The sequence below is a fragment of the Microtus oregoni genome, unplaced genomic scaffold (genome assembly GCF_018167655.1).
Source record: "Microtus oregoni isolate MIOR12 unplaced genomic scaffold, Mior012 000073F_002, whole genome shotgun sequence".
NCBI classification, from domain to species: domain Eukaryota; kingdom Metazoa; phylum Chordata; class Mammalia; order Rodentia; family Cricetidae; genus Microtus; species Microtus oregoni.
In genome coordinates this window covers 340,035-359,887 of record NW_024543982.1, presented here as the reverse complement: position 1 = coordinate 359,887, position 19,853 = coordinate 340,035, and the positions used below count along the sequence as shown (strand labels likewise).

The window sequence follows — 19,853 nt, the reverse complement described above, 5'->3', positions numbered from 1 at the left end:
GTGATCAGTCTGATAACAGGGAAAAACCAGTTTAGGCATCCTCTCCAATGTTACTTCCTGTCTTAGCTCAGGTCATCCTTATGGAATCCTAGGAATTTCCCTAGTGCCATGTTTCTCTCTAGCCCGTTAATGGCTCCCTCAATCAAGATAGCTCTTTCCTTTTTCTCCCTCTCTGTCCTTCCTCGTTCTTGAACATCCTGTTCCCTCATGTTCTGCCCCACTCCTCTGATCCCCTCCCCCTCCACTTTACTTCTCCCACCCACTCCCAATCTTCTCAGGATATATTGTCTGTTTTCCCTTCCACAGGGGATCTATGTATGTCTCTCTTAGGGTTCTCCTCACCAAGGGCCACTTGAGAAAGCTACACAACCAAGCAGATTGACCTTACCACATAGTTGTGGTATCAGCCTCATGCAGCTGGATGCTGTTAATGTACAAATCCCTCCACTTGCTTTTGATCGCTTCTTCATTCACCCCAATGACTAGTAACAGTCTTCACTTTCTAACTCACTCTGTTCATCTTCTTGTTTCTCTGGGTAAAATAAAATACCTGCTTTGCACAAAAGAATTCGAATTTCTACCCGACCATTCACAATATATGTACACCATCTCAAGGATGATTAAGGGGTCTATGTCTTCCTTGTTCATGGGCAACCTCCCTCACAGGTGCCTTTGATCTATGCATGAATAATTACCTAAAATCAATCTTGCATGCACACATACAGACACAGTAACTGAAAGTTTAACATTAAAAACAAATAAAACAGCCCAGTCTCCTGACTCTGTCTCTATCTCTCCTGAGTACCCAGCCTCTCCCTTCTTTTTAATAGTGTGTTCTATACACTATACTTACTGCTTCCAGTTCCTGAACTCCTAGTCATTTCTAAAGCGCAACCTTGCTCCTGTCCATACACGTCTACCACAATTTCTGTTACTGAATGCAGTAAAAACCATGATATTTAGGGTCAGAGGACATTTTTTTTTTATTATTTTCCACTAGGCCTTTCCTGGTAGCTTTTGACAAGTTTTTTCCTCTCTATCTCTTGACCTTTGACTTCCAAATCCTGACTGTTGTTCTCTGCCTCCTTGAAGCTCATTTTTCTTTTTCTCCTGTTCTTAAATATCAAACTTTTCCCCTTCATCCAACTGTATTATCCGCCCTGCATACTCAAACCACCATGGCATGTATGCAAGTCCATAGTCTCAACTCCATGTATATGCTAGAGGCCACCTCTTGAAGGCATGGGGTTCCAGGTCCCTGTGCTGAAGTTCGACTGTGACTATCAAGAGATAGGCACTTAAAGCAGAAGTCACTAGCTTCTGCCCTCATTCTGGTTTTCTTCAAGGGCTCACTGCCTCCGAGAACAGAACTGACATTTCTCTAGCTACACAGATGTTCTTCTCTCTGACATTTCTCAACCTTTGGGTCTTGTCCTGTTCTTCATAAAAGTTGTCTCCGTTCCTTCCTTTTTTGCAGTCTCTGCCTTCTAACTTGTCACCCTGTTTCACATCTGTCTTCTCAGATCCCTCCTTCACATGGCAGACAGAGTTACAGTCCTTTATTTTTCCTTCAGCCACTTCTTCCCTTGTTCTTTCCCTGCCTCTCTTCCCACCTCTCTTTAGATCTTCATTTTGAATTGCAAGTAGAACTAAGAAGATTAGAGGGTAGGGAAAGAAACAGGTGGACAGTTCACGCATATTCCCTGGTGATGTTAGAGAGTTAGGAACTTTTTGTTAAAGAAGGAATTTAAAATCTATGAAATACTTAAAGAGTCAACGTCTCAGAGTTCAGGTGATGGAGGTGCGCCAGTAGGACAATACTGATTGTATCTCAGTAATAAATTATGAGAATTGCAAGTACCAAAAGAAATTTTTCCATGTTAGTAGAGTCATTAAAGGAACATTTTCAATTATGGTCATATCTTTAGTCATCATTTCATTATTTCACGGTGTTCAGTATTTTGGTTTCTTGCTCTCTTTGATGCTAAAATATATTTTCTATCCTTAATAGCAGCAAAGGGAGTTAAGAGGAACATGGAGAACTGTTTTTGAAACATCATAAGCCGCCAAATAGATGACAAATAGGGTAGTCATTGCTATCAAGCCCAATTCCTGTTGAAGGAGCTGCAGGCAGGCCCGCTTCCTGCCACCCAGCTCCTGGCCGCCTGGCTAGCTTATGCCCCAAAATAATGAAATACAAACTGTATTCATATAAACACTGCTTGGCCCATTTCTATTAATGTGTGTATCACCACGAGGTGCGCTTACCAGGAAGATTCTAGCCTATGTCCATCCTGGGTCCGAGCTTCATCACGTCTGCCCCAGAGAGGAGAGGAAATAGCATCTGTCTAAGGCGTCTTACCTCACCTCCTCTTCCTTCAAGCATTCTGTTCTGTTTACTCCACCCACCTAAGGGCTGGCCTATTAAATGGGCCAAGGCAGTTTCTTTATTAACCAATGACCTTCCTCCATCAAATTCCTATTTTTTTAAAAAAAAAATGTGTTCTAGTTGCTTCCTCTTTGCATTTCTTGTCAGAATGCAAGCACAGCACATGCAGGGAAAAGGGAAAATGGAGCTTTCTCTTTCACTAGCATTTCCTTTAAGAGGATATAGTTTCTTCACATTTTAGATTTGGCTGAAGAATAACACTGAAACTTCAGCTCTGTAGAGAAACGTTGATCCGATAGTCATGTAAAGCTTTTAAAATATGACCCATATAACATATCAATACTAGACCACTTATTATTATAATCTGATTTCAAGGAAGAGAGTGCTTATATTTTAACAGTAATATTATAATTGCATTCCTTTGACTAGTATGTGATGTGTGATGAATGGAATTGGTATTAAAGATTTGAAATATTCAGTTGATGAGAACAATATAAACATGAATAATAATGAGGAAATTGGATAGTGAGACCTGTGTTGCATGATTTACATTTTATTCCTAAATGAAATCATTATAAGCAAAATGTTTTCAAATCTCAAAGAATATTTGGGAATTGTGAAGTTAGCACTCTAAAGATAGAAAAATAAAAAGACCTAACAGTTTTTTCTGTTACTTGTTCTGGTCTTCAGGTCTCCATTATGACAGTGCCAGCAGAAGAACCAGGAAGTTTTGCTGTTCGGGTCATTGAGTTATGCTCTTCAACGATGACATGCATGAAAGGCACATGTAAGCCCAGGACTATTTCTCTCTCTCTAAATTCTCCTGTTAATACTTTTTACTGATCTGTAAGACTGAAATGCATATTAGATAATATACTGTTTTGGTAATTTATACATTGTACAATGTATTATTTAATGTTGGTAAAGGTCTTTACAGAAAGTTCTGTCATCTGTAAGAAGTCACTATTTTTCCAATGTGGACACCTTTTATTACCTTGTCTAGATTGTTCTAGTTGGTACTTCTTACAATAGAATGAATAGAAGCAATGAATATGGATATACCTATCTCTTTAAAAATTTGCCTCTCCCCCTTTTATCATACTAGGAAATGAACATACAGCCTCATGTATTTCAGGTGATCTAGAACTAAGGCACAACTTCAGCCTTTAATTGTTCATTGTTGAATTTAACACAGACAATTTCTTTGCCTGTTTGCAGAAAATGAACATCAAGAGTGATAACAGCATGAAATAATAGGACCTGCCATTAATCCTAATAGTGATATTTTTTCGGTGCTAACGTTTACCCAGTGCCCTAGGTTGAAGTGGGTTTCCCTTCTCTGTTTCACTTCCTTTAGGTAGGTGCAAGTTCAAGTTTCTAGAAACATAGAAAAGCAGCACCACCGCCTAGGAAGCAAGTGTTCAATACACAGAACTTTGGCAAACACTTCACGTCCAAACTAAAACAATACATAATTCAGTTAACCCTCTGGGATATTTATTTCTAGATCACTGAGATGTAGAAACATTTTACATAATCATCACATTTGACTCTTTTTTCCTTTGTATTTTTTTCCTGTGTATTTCAAGAAATACAAAGAGGGAAAATGTGACATTTGTCTTTCTGTGTTACCTCACTCAATATAATCTTTCCTAGTTCCATCCATTTATATGCAAGTTCATGCTTTCATTTTTCTTTTATTTGAATAGTATTTCATAGTGTTTATGTACCACACTTTTATTCTCAGTTGAAGGACATTTAGGTTTTTTTGCATTTTCTAGAATAGAAACAGCAATGAACTTGGTTAAGCAAGTATCTCCAGCGTAGTATGTAGCATCCTGTAGACATATGTAAAGAAGTGTTATTGGTGGATCACGTGATTTTATTTATAGCCTTTTGGGGCATCTACATATTGATTTGCACAGCGGCTGCACTGCTTTCCCATCCCACCAGCAGTGAACAAGAGTTTCTTTTTCCTGCATCCCTTCTTCATATGTTTTCAGTTGCTCTCTTGATCTTTGCTATTCATACCATGGTGAGACAAAAATCTCAAAGCTGTTTTGATTTGCATCTTTCTAATTGCTATGGACAGTGAACATTTTCTGAGATATTTCTTAGTCATTTTTTTCTTCTTTTGAAAACACTGTCTAGGTGCAAAGCCCAACTCTGGGATTTGAGTTCTTTATATTCTGGATATTAATTGTCTGCCAGATAAAGAGTTGGCAAAGATTCTCTCCCAGTTTGTGAGCTCCAGAATGTTTATAAAGCATGTAATAGTATGTCTATGAATAACAAAGTATTGTTGTATATAGTAAATGTCAAATGCTGTTGATACGTTACAAATACATTGGATTATGGAGTCTATGTGTAACGAAACATTATACATTTTAATTTTAAAAAATCATATGTTTTTTCCCTTCCCTGGCTCCTTACAAATAAATCCCACATCCCTGTCCATCCAACTTCATATTCTTTCTCTCCTTTTATTTTTTTTTTTTTGGTTTTTTTTTTGTTTTTGTTTTTGTTTTTTGAGACAGGGTTTCTCTGTGGCTTTGGAGCCTGTCCTGGAACTAGCTCTGTAGACCAGGCTGGTCTCGAACTCACAGAGATCCTCCAGCCTCTGCCTCCCGAGTGCTGGGATTAAAGGCGTGCGCCACCATCGCCTGGCCTCTTTCTCTCCTTTTAACAACAACACAAAAAAACCCACAGTAAATCAAAAAAAAAATAATAATAATAAAAATGACTAATAAGACAAAAAAATCTCAAATAATATAAAAAGAAAAAGTCCGTTTTGTATTGACCAGCTACTCTTGGGCATAGTGCCTGCCCTTGAGTGAGGTTGCTAAACCCAGTTAGACTCTATTGGAGAAAACTTATTCCCCTTTCCTATAAGGTATTAGCTTCTTAGTTAGGGGTGGAACTTAGAATCCACTTCCCCTTCTTAGTGCTGGAATTTTTGTCTAGCTTGAATATATGCAGGTCTCTGTGTGCTCCCAAAGTCTATGTGAGTTCATATGTACATCATTCCTATTATATCTGAAAGACACTGTTTCCTACGAGTCATCCATCACTTCTGATGTCTACCCTGTCTTCTCTTCTACATAGATCCCTTAGCCTTACAGAGAAGGATTTGATGAAGACCTCCCATTTAGGACTGAGTGTTCCAAAGTCCCTCACTTTCTGTCCATTTTCTAGTTGTGGGTCTCTTTTTTTTTTTTTCTTGGTTTTTCGAGACAGGGTTTCTCTGTGGTTTTGGAGCCTGTCCTGGAACTAGCTCTTGTAGACCAGGCTGGTCTCGAACTCACAAAGATCCGCCTGCCTCTGCCTCCCAAGTGCTGGGATTAAAGGCGTGCGCCACCACCACCCGGCTTTAGTTGTGGGTCTCTTACTAACCATCTACTTCAATAAGAAGATTCTCAGATAAGGGTTGAAGTATATGCCGATATATGGGTATATCAGGATGCTACTATGAGTTATTTTATTGTTATGTTTCTTTCAGAGAATAATGGTAATAGATTTTCCCCCAGCACCATAACCAATTTAGTTTCAGATTCTTGGTCTCTTTTTAACAGTGTCTGGTATGGTTTCCATTTCATGAAGTGGATCTCAAATCCAATCAAAAAGTTGTTGCTCTTTCTCCTAACATTTGTGCCACTATAGCATTAGTACATCTTGTAGTCAGCTCTCTTTTGTAGAGCACAGGGTTTGTAGATGGGTGATTATTTTTCTCTTCTGGTATTCTACGGAGTACCTTCTAGCATGAAGAAACTAGACATCAACAAAATTCAATTCAAAAATTAGGTACAGATCTAAACAGGGAATTTTCAATGGAAGAATCATAAATGGTCAAGAAACACCTAAAGAAATTGTCAACATCCTTAGCTATCAGGGAAATGCAAATCAAAACAACTCTAAGATTCCATCTTACATATGTCGGAATGACTAAGATCAAAAACAAAATTGACGGCTCATGCTGGAGAGGATATGGAGCAAGAGGAATACAATTGCTGTTGGGAGTGCAAACGTGTACAGCCATTTTGGAAATCAGTATGGTGGCTTCTCAGAAAATTGAGTCTGTCTACCTCAAGACCCAGCTATACTATTCCTGAGCATATACCCAAAGAATGTTCTACCATACCACATGGACACATGCTCAGCTATGTTCATAGCAGCTTTATTCATAATAAACAGAAGCTAGAAATAAACTAGATGTCCATCAACTGAAGAATGGATAAAGAAAATGTGGTACATTTACACAGTGGAGTATTACTCAGCTATTAAAAACAATAACATGATGGAGTTTGCAGGCAAATGGGTGGAACTAGAAAAGGTCATCCTGTATGAGGTAACCCAGATCCAGAAAGACAAACATCCACTCATAGGTGGATAGGTATTGGCCATAAACGATAACCATGTAGTCCACAGACCCAAAGAAGCCATAAACATGAATGGCTCAAGAGGGGACATATTAATCTCAGTGCAAAGGGGTATAGAGTAGACAATGGTTTAGATTTTTAATCTGTTATGTCTTGTCTCTTCACTAGAAGTTTCTGCTATCTAAAGTTTTATTTATTTAAAGTGTTTAGTTTATCTGTAGATGTGTGTGTGTGTGTGTGTGTGTGTGTGTGTGTGTGTAGTGCTAGGAATGCATATGCTAAACAGTTGATCTAACCTTGTAGACCTTGGGAAATTCTAAGTCTTCCTTAGAAATTATCTTAAATGATTTTGAAAGAAATCAAGTGGCAGGAGCCTCCAGGATTTGCGTGTAGGGAAGAAGCAACTAGTCACATAGACATTTTCAATAATGTATGAAAACATTTTAAACAAACTGGCCAAGATCTTTTTGATTCAGAAGCCCTTCCTTTCTTACTTGTTTCTACCTTGATAAAATTCTCTGGTCTTCGCTGTAACTTAATCATTTCATATCAATATAATAGCAGCAATGTGTACAAATACACTAGCTGGTTTTCCCTTGTTTCTAGCCTGAAAGAGGTACTCTTGAGTTCATTAATGATACTTTGCCTTATCACAGAGAAAAGGAAGCTCTTGATTATTTTTCAATCTGTTTTTCATTCATTATGCAGTATGTGTTATTTTATAAGTTAATAGTGAGACTTAAAGTTTGTTATAATACGTAGCAAAATTTAAGAAAGATACCATATTTGTTATTTCCTTACTTTGTGACTTAATTAGAATTTTGCTTCTGCCTTTCCTTATGCTTTAAGCCTCTTCACAGACTTTCAGGAGCCATTTTAACTCAGACATTGAAAGTTTTTAATAGCACATTTTCCTGTTGCTCCCTAATTTAAGAGTCATTGATGTCATATTTAGTTTCAAATTGTTCTGTTCTTCATCTGTCTTCTAAAATAGAATTGTCTGATAATATCACAGAAGACTTCCATGTCCTATTCCTGTTGCCTTCATTTTCATTTTGTCTTTTTCTATTTCAAGTCAGGAAAAAAAAAACAGGCAAATATGCCGTGTTTTTATTTTGTGTGTCCAAACCTGCTCCTACTTCATTTATTTTTCTCATTTGATGTTCCCTGATGATAAACATAATACTTTATTCAGAATGTTACACTAGCTTTTAAACTACTGCTCTGTCTCTTTTGAGGACTTTATTTTTTTTTCCTGAAGCTTTGAATAAAGCACATTGTGGACACAATAGAACATGTTCTTAAAATCTGCTTAATTGTCTCCTCACAGTCTTATTCAGAAACAATTTAATCCTTTCTCTCGTCAAGCAGAGAGAAATGGTAAACTACTATGTGGTATGGTAAGATCCCACATTTTGGATTCTCCTCTGGATTTCTCGTATTTGTTCTAATTATGATGAACTGCAAATGATAATTCAGGTTGCTTGTGTTGTATAGATATCAACAAGTAAAATAACATTCAAGAATAATTCTCCATCTGCAGATTTATGTGTATTTAAGCACTTAACTATAAATGGATTTTGAAGTGACTTGTTTTCCCTGTGCACAATTACTTAAGAGTAATAGAAAAATCCTAGCTGATCACATTTTATATATTTTATAATCACCTTGCCAAATATATGGAGCTGAACACATGTACTTGTCCTAAAATCAGACTGAAATGCTTCAATCCTAAGTGAAATTCATCATTCTTTCTATTGGAGGAATCACTTGACAAATGTTGGCAAGCACTGTAACTAATGCAGTTATACCTGAGTAAATCAAATGTAGTCCAAATATATTCCAGTGGGGCTGACTGTATCCATTCCTCAGAGGAAATGAAATGAAATTTATAGAAAGTAAATTATGTGAACTTTGGTGGTTTAAGGTGAGGTTGTTAAAGAAATACATTTTAAATATTTCAGATATTACCCAAGAGCAAATTAACTTTTTTTCTGAGATGTACTTTATAAATAATTATGATTTTATCATAAATAGAGGCAAAGAATTAAGGGTTGAAAGATACTGAGATGTTAAAAGTGTTTCACGTTAGCTTGTTCTTGTAGCATATGCTTTTTTTTTTAAATATTTATTTATTTATTATGTATACAATGTTCTGTCTGTGTGTATGTCTGCAGGCCAGAAGAGGGCACCAGACCTCATTCCAGATGGTTGTGAGCCACCATGTGGTTGCTGGGAATTGAACTCAGGACCCTTGGAAGAGCAGGCAACGCTCTTAACCACTGAGCCATCTCTCCAGCCCCCTTGTAGCATATGCTTGATAAAAACTTACACTTTTCAGAAAGAAGCTGAGAATTATTTACTAAAGGTATCTTTTTGTACTTTCATGGTAGTCTTTACTGTTTTAAAATTTTGTCAACTAATAATTATATATGTTAATAAAATGTGACATTATGATCTATATACATTGTCAAATATTACAGCTGAAATGATTGTCATGTCTATCACTCCCCTGATATGTTCCCCCTGTGGTAAGAATATTGAAAAATCTGTTGTTCAGGCAGTTAACTGTGGTGACCCTAATGTAACCTGATCACTACTAAACTTACCATTTTTGTACAACCAAAACTTCACACACTTTGATCATTGTCTTTTTTTCCTCTCTTCCTACCCTTGGTGATGAGTTTTCTAGTTTTTATAGTATTGACTTTTAAAAGTGTGTGTGTGTGTGTGTGTGTGTGTAATTGGGGAGAGAATATATGTATATATATATATACATATATATATACATATATATACATATATATACATATATATACATATATATATACATATATATATACACAGACATATATGTTACTGACCATAATTTATTCTTGTTTTACATGTATTGGAATAGCATTGTATCCCTTAAGTGTATAATATTATTATGTATTAATTATTTAATTAATTAATTAAATAATATTATTATGTACTTGCAATGAAGATGGAGACCAGTGCTTCTCAAGATGCTCATATGCAAGCCATGCTGAAGGAGATGGAAATGCCAACTATCTTCTTATGATCATTGCACATTATACACATGTTTTATTGTGTTATTACACTATTCCATATAATACATAAAATTTAACTTTTATAGAACAAGCCTATAGAGACTTGTCGCCTAAGGAAACTAGAGATCTGGTCCTTCAAAATAAAAGTGTTTTCAATATCTTCTTAAATTAATTTTCAGTACATTAGAAGCAACTCCCATAGGATAAGGTTGACTACTGCTTAGAAATGTCATTTGTGGATACACACTATTCCAATCCTTCATTATTTATTCAACACACCCTACTATGCAGTGATCTCCTCGGGTAGAGCCAAAACTGTTTTACCGATCTTCACCTTTTTAACATATATCTCACATTTACTTGCTATGCTGTTATAATTTACAGATATCAGAATCATTCATTATTATTATCCATTGTAATTCAGCAGTGCCCTTGAAGGCTACTGAGGTGTTGAGGCCTATTTGCTCCTATGCTAAATGACCCTGTGTCATGCTTTTGTCACTTCTTGTGTCTACATTTTATATGTCTTCCTTTGTTCTCCTTGTCAGGCTGCTTTCCTGCGCCTGGCAGAATGTGCTCTCTGGCAGCACAAGGTACTGAAAGAAAAAGAAAACAAAACCAAAACCTAACATTTAGAAGTCAAAATTCTCTCAACACAGTCAGAAATAACTGTTCACCAAAATTGTTCTGTATCACTGATTTATCTCCCACGATACCTTATTAGCCAGACTTAATCTACCGACGGTCAGAAACCAAGATAAGTAAGCTTGCCTATAATACCTGTAATATTAGCATAAATAAGTCCTTAGTGACGGATTGGGTAGTAAGTTTTTTGTTTAAAATATTAGGAAAATAAAACAGGTACACTCCCAGTTTTTTGACTGTTGAGAAACACCCCTTTGGATAAAAGCAACATTACTGTACTTGCAATTAAGATGGAGACCAGTACTTCTTAAGGTGCTCATTTCTTCTAGTAATACAGTCCTTTTCTTGGCAACCCTGGATTAGGTAAATTATTATAGAATTTGTTACAGATTTAAAAGTCTTTACATCAACTCAAAGTCGTGTTCTCTTGGTTAATTTGGTTTTGTGCCACTGGGACTATTTAGAATTTGGCATTATTGTGTTTTGTAAAGCCAAACAAATCGTATTATTTCCTAAATGAAGGTTTTTTTCTAAAATTATTTATGAATGAGCAATCATCATCTCTGCAACCTTTCCATTTGACATTCAAGTTCATGTTTTTTTATAGTTATTCATATGCTGTGCAGTTAGAAATCTTTTCCTATACATAATAATCAGGCAGTAACAGCTGTTTTATTCTGGGATTTTATGTTACAGGAAGTTATTTATCTGTGAGATGACTATAGATTTGTGAATATCATATATAATAATGAATAATATAAAGTTTCATGAATGTTCTTGTTTATATATTTCTTTCTGGTTTTCAGCCCTACTAGGAAAAAGGTTACATACCATTAATGAAACAAGTTTAGATAATTTTAAACAATTTTCAGTATCTTCTTCCGTTTTGTTGCTTGAAAATGTGATATTTCCAATTGTCCTTATTAGTATTGTTACAAAGCACAGATTTTATTTTCTAAGTATGCTGAAATTTTTTCCTCTTGATCTCAGGTTAACAATCTGGAGCGGTGTTTTTTAAGCTTAAATTTTTCCGTGAAAGTGGAAGTTGAGTCAAGTTTTATTTATTTATTTATTTATTAAAGATTTCTGCCTCCTCCCTGCCACTGCCTCCCATTTCCCTCCCCCTCCCACAAACAAGTCCCCTTCCCTCATCAGCCCGAAGAGCAATCAGGGTTCCTTGCCCTGTGGGAAGTCCAAGGACCACCCACCTCCATCCAGGTCTAGTAAGGTGAGCATCCAAACTGCCTAGGCCCCCACAAAGCCAGTACGTGCAATAGGATCAAAACCAAATCAGGAGCAGAAGGAGAGAGAGCACGAGCAAGGAACTCAGGACCGCGAGGGGTGCACCCACACACTGAGACAATGGGGATTTTCTATCGGGAACTCACCACGGCCAGCTGGCCTGGGTCTGAAAAAGCATGGGATAAAACCGGACTCGCTGAACATAGCAGACAATGAGGACTACTGAGAACTCAAGAACAATGACACTGAGTCAAGTTTTTCAAAGTTGGTTTATGAAACCAAATTGTGTGACATGTGCCAAACTCATTTCCCCATTTGGCAGTATAAAGAAAACGTTTTTTCTGACCCTTTCACTTTTATGGGCACATCCAGGCATTCTTATTTGTGCTATTTTGCATAAATTACAGTTGACTTTTATAAATCTATATGAAGGATAAGTTATGAGCCACATCAACCCCTATACATATACATTACATTTTTTTTTTGGTGATACAACAAAACATACTTTGTTGACTAGCTTGTATTTCAAAATTCCTTTAAAACCTTTGGAACAGATTTGTGTTTTTGTATTCAGTGAATAATTTTAGTGTGTCTGACTTCAGAACATTGAGGAACAGACTTCTTACCTTTTTTAACAGCCATTTGCTTATTCTTATTTTATATTCAGATTTTAATGCTGTAAATTTTTGGTTTGCACTTTTATTATCACTAAAATTTTATAGTTTAGAGAATTGGCTTTATAAGACTTTAGCAGTGATAGTACAGATGACCTAATACCACACTTTCTGCTTAATCATGAGGACACCAAGGCCTGAGAGAAAAACTGCATTAGCATTACAGATAGAGAAAGCAGAAGAAACATGAAAAAACAGGACTGTATTATCGTGCTGTACTGTCTCACCCAGCTACCAGATATTAAACTTGTCATTTTTGTATGTCCTCCTGTATGTATTTCAATGTATTTCTGAGTGGAAATCTTCTGTCTTTCTAATCAGTATCTTGTGAGAGATATTAGTGTTCCAAAGCAAGTTTTCTAAACAGTTATTTCTGACTTTGTGCTGAGAGAATTTAGACTTCTAAATGCTAGGTTTCTTTTTTTCCTTTCTATTTTCAATGATAATGACTGTGATTAGTAACTGGTTTTGCAAGGGTTATCATTACAGACTGGTAATTAAATATTACTTTTATATATGATTTCTTAATGCCAATATAAGTCTTTTGATATCATAGGAATGGTAATCAACAATATATTGAGTTATCTTTTTAGCCCAGTAAGCCTTTAAGCAGTTGCTCAATAAAGTGAAGAGAATGTAGTTTGTAAATTTTACAGTTAGGATTTGCATTTTATTTTAATCAGTTATCCAGCACAGTATGTACTCACTCATAAGTGAATGTTAGATGTAAAGCAAAGGATAACCAGGCTACAATCCACAGCCACAGAGAAGCTAGGTAACAAAGAAGACCCTAAGAGTGGACAAGCACAGATTACCCTAGGGAGGGGAAATATATGAATTCCCCTGGGTAAACTGAAGGTTAGCGGGAGGAGAGGAGAGGGGAAGAGGGATAAGAACACGAGAGAACAGGATGGTAGAGTTGGAGGATGGACAGAGAGGGAGAGCAATTAAAGAGGTAATTTAATAGAGGGAGCCATTATGGGGTAGGGAGAAACCAGGGGCTAGGGAAACATGGAGGAATCCACAAGGATGACTCCAGCTAAGATTCCTAACAATAGCAGAGCGGAGAAGGTGCTTGAATGGGCCTTCCCTGTAATCAGATTGGTGACTAACTCCTAGTTATCATTATAGAACCTATATCCAGTAACTGATGGAAGCAGATGCAGAGATTCACAGCCAAGCATGGGCCCATCTCTTAGAGTCCAGTTGAAGAGAGGGAGGAAGGATTATACTAGCAAGCAGGGGTCAAGATCATGATAGGGAAACCCATAGAGACAGCTGATCTGAGCTAGTAGGAGCTCATGGACTCTGGACTGGGGAGCCTGCATGGGACTGAACTAGGCCCTCTGAATGTGGTGGACAATTGTGTGTGTGGCTTGGTCTTTTGGGGGACCCTGGCATTGGAACCGGGATTTATCCCTGGTGCATTAGCTGGGTGTTTGAAAACCATTTCCTATGGTGAGTTACCGTGCTCAACCTTGACATGGGGAGTAGGGTGAGAGGCTTGGTCCTGCCTTAACTTGATAGTGCAGGCTTTGTTGATTGGCCATGGGAGGACTTACCTTTTCTGAGGAGTGCATGGGAGGTAGAGGGGAGGCAAGGGAGGGGGAAATGTGGTTAGTATGTAAAATGAATTTTAAAAAGAAAAAGAAATTCTCATAATGCCTGTGGGAAATGTTGCAACTAGTGTTGCATATTTCAAAATAAAAGTTGTCGGTAGATGCTAATTAAATATAATACTTTTAGGAAATTATTTTCTCTGCCTGATCTAATTTATAGACTTGTTCACATTTATTGAGTGAGATAATTCCATAAAGAAAAAATAAACTTTTGGAATGAAAGTACATGTCTTATAGCGAATAAGAGAAATATGACAATATGCTGTACAGGTTGGCTTTGAATTTGTATTATACTTTTAAGGCAATCACATATTTTTGATCATGTATCTTTTGAACACAGCTGTGTTGACAACCACAGTTTTTCCTAAGAAAGCTCAAATAAATGCATATACTATTATTTCTAACATTACAAACAAGTATTTGTAGTAGCAAAACTATAATATCCCTTGTAAATATATTCAATGGAATCTAGTAATCATATATTATAATAGGAAATCCTGTAGAATAGAACTTTGTTTTGACATAAACTCTCAGGTGTATATATATATATATATATATATATATATATATATATATATATATATGTATGTGTGTGTGTACGTGTGTGTGTGTATGTGTGTGTGTATTTATATGCATATAAATGTACTATGTATGTACAAAATATGGGGATTCAAACCCAACATTCCACTTGTCACGCAAAGAACAAAATTGATAATTGCATGATGTTGTAAACATATTTTTCTTTTTTTCTTTTCTCTTTTTTTTTGAATTACTTTTTCTTTTTTTATTTATTAAAAAGTTTAAAAGTTCCACCTCCTCCCATTTCCCTCCCCTTCCCCCCCCATCCCTCTCCAGTCCAAAGAGCAGTCAGGGTTCCCTGCCCTGTGGGAATCCAAGGTACTCCCCCCTCCATCCAGGTCTAGGAAGATGAGCATCCAAAAAGACTAGGCTCCCACAAAGCCAGTACATGCAGTAGGATCAAAACCCAGTGCCATTGTCCTTGGCTTCTCAGTCATCCCTCATTGACCGCCATGTTCAGAGAGTCCAGTTTGATCACATGTTCCATCAGTCCCAGTCCAGCTGTCCTTGATGAGCTCCCAATAGATCAGCCCCACTGTCTCAGTGGGTGGGCACACCCCTCGCGGTCCTAATTTCCCTGCTCATGTTCTCCCTCCTTCTGCTCCTCATTTGGACCATGGATGCTCAGTCCAGTGCTGCAGTGTGGGTCTCTGTCTCTATCTCCATCCACCGCCAGATGAAGGTTTTATGGTGATATGCAAGATATTCATCAATATTGCTATAGGAAGCCGGGCGATGGTGGCGCACGCCTTTAATCCCAGCACTCGGGAGGCAGAGGCAGGCGGATCTCTGTGAGTTCGAGCCCAGCCTGGTCTACAGAGCTAGTTCCAGGACAGGCTCCAAAGCCACAGAGAAACCCTGTCTCGAAAAAAAAAATATTGCTATAGGAAAGGGCCAGTTCATGCTCCCTCTCCTCAGCTGTCCAAGAAACTGGCTGGGGACATCTCCTTGGACCCCTGGGAACCCCTCTAGAGTCAAGTCTTTTGCCAACCCTAAAATGGCTCCCTTAATTAAGATATATACTTCGCGGCAAACATATCCACCATTCCTCCATCCCAATCATCCCATTCCCCCAAGCTCTCCCCTTCTCACTTTTCTCTCCCCATCTCCCCTTACCCTCACCTCACCCCCGAGCTCCCAATATTTGCCTGGCAATCTTATCTACTTCCATTATCCAGGACGATAACTATATGTATTTCTTCAGGTTCACCTTCTTATTTAGCTTCTCTAGGATTACGAATTATAGGCTCAGTGTCCTTTATTTATGGCTAGAATCCAGTTATAAGTGAGTACATACCATATTCATCTTTTTGGTTCTGGGTTACCTCATTCAGGATAGTGTTTTCTATTTCTATCCATTTTCATGCAAAATTCAAGATGTCATTGTTTTTACCCCTTAGTAGTACTCTAGTGTGTATATATGCCACAATTTCTTTATCCATTCTTCCATTGAGGGACATCTAGGTTGTTTCCAGGTTCTGGCTATTACAAACAATGCTGCTATGACATGGTTGAACAGATGCTTTTGTAGTATGATTGGGTATCTCTTTGGTATATTTCCAAGAGTGGTATTGCTGGATCCTGGGGTAGGTTGATCCCGAATTTCCTGAGAAACCGCCACACTGATTTCCAAAGTGGTTGTACAAGTTTGCATTCCCACCAGCAATGGATGAGTGTTCCCCTTACTCCACATCCTCTCCAGCAAAGGCTATCATTGGTGTTTTTAATTTTAGCCATTCTGACAGGTGTAAGATGATATCTCAAAGTTGTTTTGATTTGCATTTCCCTGATCGCTAAGGAATTTGAGCATGACCTTAAGTGTCTTTTGGCCATTTGAACTTCTTCTGTTGAGAATTCAATGTTCAGTTCAGTACCCCATTTTTAATTGGGTTAATTAGCATTTTAATGTCTAATTTCTTGAGTTCTTTATATATTTTGGAGATCAGACCTTTGTCTGTTGCGGGGTTGGTGAAGATCTTCTCCCAGTCAGTAGGTTGCCTTTTGGTCTTGGTCCTAATGACAGTGTCCTTTGCTTTACATAATCTTCTCAGTTTTAGGAGACCACATTTATTCAATGTTGCCCTTCTTTTCTGTGCTACTGGGGTTATACGTAGGAAGTGGTCTCCTGTGCCCATATGTTGTAGACTAGTTCCCACTTTCTCTTCTATCAGGTTCAGTGTGTTCAGATTGATATTGAAGTCTTTAATCCATTTGGACTTGAGTTTTGTGCATGGTGATAGATATGGATCAATTTTCACTCTTCTACAGGTTGACAACCAGTTCTGCCAGCGCCATTTGTTGAAGATTCTTTCTTTCTTCCATTGTATATTTTTAATTCCTTTATCGAAAATGAGATGTTCATAGGTTTGTGGGTTAAAATCTGGGTCTTCTATTCGATTCCATTGGTCGACTTCTCTGTTTTTATGCCAATACCAAGCTGTTTTCAATATTGTAGCTCTGCAATAAAGTTTGAAGTCAGGGATGGTAATGCCTCCAGACGTTCCTTTATTGTATACGATTGTTTTGGCTATCCTTGGTTTTTTGTTTTTCCATAAAAGTTGATTATTGTTCTCTCAAGGTCTGTGAAAAATTTTGTTGGGATTTTAATGGAAATTGTGTTGAATTTATAGATTGCCTTTGGTAGAATTGCTATTTTCTCTATGTTGATCCTACCCATACAAAAGCATGGGAAATCCTTCCAATTTCTGGTGTCCTCTTCAATTTCATTCTTCAATGCCTTAAAGTTCTTGTCAAATAGATCTTTCACTTCCTTGGTTAGAGTTACCCCAAGATACTTTGTGCTGTTTGTGGCTATTGTAAAAGGTGAAGTTTCTTTGGATTTCCTCTTTGCTTCTCTATCCTTTGTGTATAGGAAGGCTACTGATTTTTTTTTGAGTTGATCTTGTGTCCTGCCACATCACTGAAGTTTTTTTTCAGCTGTAGAAGTTTTTTGGTAAATGTTTGGGGGTCACTAATGTACACTATCATATCATCTTCAAAAATGAAAGTTTGACTTCTTCCTTTCCAATTCAAATCCCCTTGATCTCCTATAGTTAGAACTTCAAGCACTATCTTGAAGATATATGGTGAAAGTGGACAACCTTGTCTTGTTCCTGATTTTAGTGGCTTTTTCAGCATCTAATGAAACAATCATTAGGTTTTTTTTCTTTCAGTTTATTTATATGGTAGATTACATTGAAAGATTTTCGTATATTGAACTAACTCTGCATCTCAGGGGTGAAGCCTACTTGATTATAATGGATAATTTTTTTAATGTGTTCTTGGATCCTGTTTGCGAGAATTTTATTGAGAATTTTTGCATCAATGTTCATGAATGAGATTGGTCTGTAAGTCTCTTTCTTGATTGGGTCTTTGTGTAGTTTTGGAATCAGGGTAACTAGCTTCATAAAAAGTTTGATAGTGACTCTTCTGATTCTGTTATGTGAAACACATTAGGAGTATAGGTATCAGCTCTTCTCATCAGGTCCTGGGCTTCTTTTGAGTGGGAGGTTTTTTTTTTTTTTTTTTTTTTTTTTATAACAACTTCTATTTCCTCACAAGTATTCAAATTGTTCACCTGGTCTTGATTTAATTTTGGTAAATGGTACTTATCTAAAAACAAGTCCATTTCTTACATTTTCCAACTTTGTGGCATATAAGCTTTTGTAGTAAGATCTAATGATTCTCTGAATTTCCTCAGTGTCTGTTGTTATGTCCCCCTTTTTCATTTCTGATCTTGTTAATTTGCATGTTCTCTCTCTGCCTTTTGATTAGTTTGGATAAAGGTTTGTCAATCTTGTTGACGTTCTCAAAGAACCAGCTCTTTGTTCTATTGATTCTTTGGCTTGTTTTCTGTGTTTCCATTTTGTTGATTTCTGCCCTCAATTTGATTATTTCCAGTCTTCCACTCCTTCTGGGTGAGTGTGCTTCTTTTTTTTTTAGAGCTTTCAGCTGTGCTGTTAAGTCTCCAATGTGGGCTTTCTCCGTTTTTTTAATGTGGATACATAGAGCTATGAACTTTCCTCTTAGGACTGCTTTCATAGTGTCCCATAGGTTTGGGTATGTTGTGTCTTTATTTTTGTTGAATTCAAGGAAGACTTTAATTTCTTTCTTTATTTCTTCCCTGACCCAGGGGTGGTTCAGTAGTTGACTATTCAACTTCCAAGAATTTGTAGGCTTTCTGTGGGTTGAATTATTGTTAAATTCTAACTTTGTTCAATGGTAATCCGATAAGACACAGGTGGTTACTAATATTTTTTTTATCTGTGGAAATTTGCTTAGTTACCAAGTATATGGTCAATTTTCAAGAAGGTTCCATGAGATGCTGAGAAAAAGGTATATCTTTCCTATTTGGGTGGAATGTTCTGTTCTCTAGATGTCTGTTAAGTCCATTTGATTCATTACCTCCATTAATTCTCTTATTTCTCTATTAGGTTTCTGTCTGATTGACCTGTCCATTGGTGAGAGAGGAGTGTTGAAGTCTCCTACTATTAGTGTGTGGGGTTTGATATCTGCCTTGAGTTCTAGTAATGTGTCTTTCACATAAGTGGGTGCTTTTATATTAGGGGCATAGATATTCAGGATTGAGACTTCATCCTGATGGATTGTTCCTGTTATGGGTATAAAGTGTCCATCTCCATCTCTTCTGATTGGTTTTAGTTTGAAGGCAGTTTTGTTAGAAATTAGAATGGCTACACCCGCTTGTTTCTTAGGTCTGTTTGCTTGAAAAACCTTTTCCCAACCCTTTACTCTGAGTAGATGTCTGTCTTTGTGGTTGAGGTGTGTTTCTCATAAACAGCAGAATGTTGGATCCTGTTTTCGTATCCAATCTCTTAGCCTGTGCCTTTGTATAGGTGAATTGAGTCCATTGATATTAAGTGATATTAATGACCAGTGGTTGTTCACTCTGGTTATTATTTTTTTTTCCTTTTTTGGTGGTAGTTTATGTGTTTCCCTTCTTTGAGTTGTGCTGGTGAAGGGTTGCTAGGTTTCTGAGTTATTGTGGTCATTGTTGGATTCCTTGGTTTGTGATTTTCCTTCTATTACTTTCTGTAAGGCTGGATTTGTGGCTACGTATTGTTTAAATTTGTTTTTATCCTGGAAAATTTTGTTTTCTCCATTGATGTTGAATGAAAGCTTGGCTGAGTATAGTGGTCTGGGCTTGCATCCATGGTCTCTTAGTTTCTGCAGCACATCTATCCAAGATCTTCTGGCTTTCATGGTTTCCATAGAGAAGTCAGGTGTAAGTCTGATTGGTTTACCATTATAAGTTACTT

At 37.1% G+C, this 19,853-nt stretch overlaps 1 protein-coding gene across 1 annotated transcript in view; it reads left to right on the top strand.

Moving 5' to 3' along the window:
- Nucleotides 1-1,795: 1,795 nt before the first annotated feature.
- LOC121441090 (rab proteins geranylgeranyltransferase component A 1-like) overlaps nt 1,796-19,853 on the top strand; it is a 37,428-nt gene continuing 19,370 nt past the window's right edge. Inside the window, exons 1-2 of the mRNA XM_041642220.1 lie at nt 1,796-1,801; nt 3,080-3,176. Coding sequence (XP_041498154.1) covers nt 1,796-1,801; nt 3,080-3,176 — 103 coding nt within the window. The remainder of the gene's footprint in view (nt 1,802-3,079; nt 3,177-19,853) is intronic.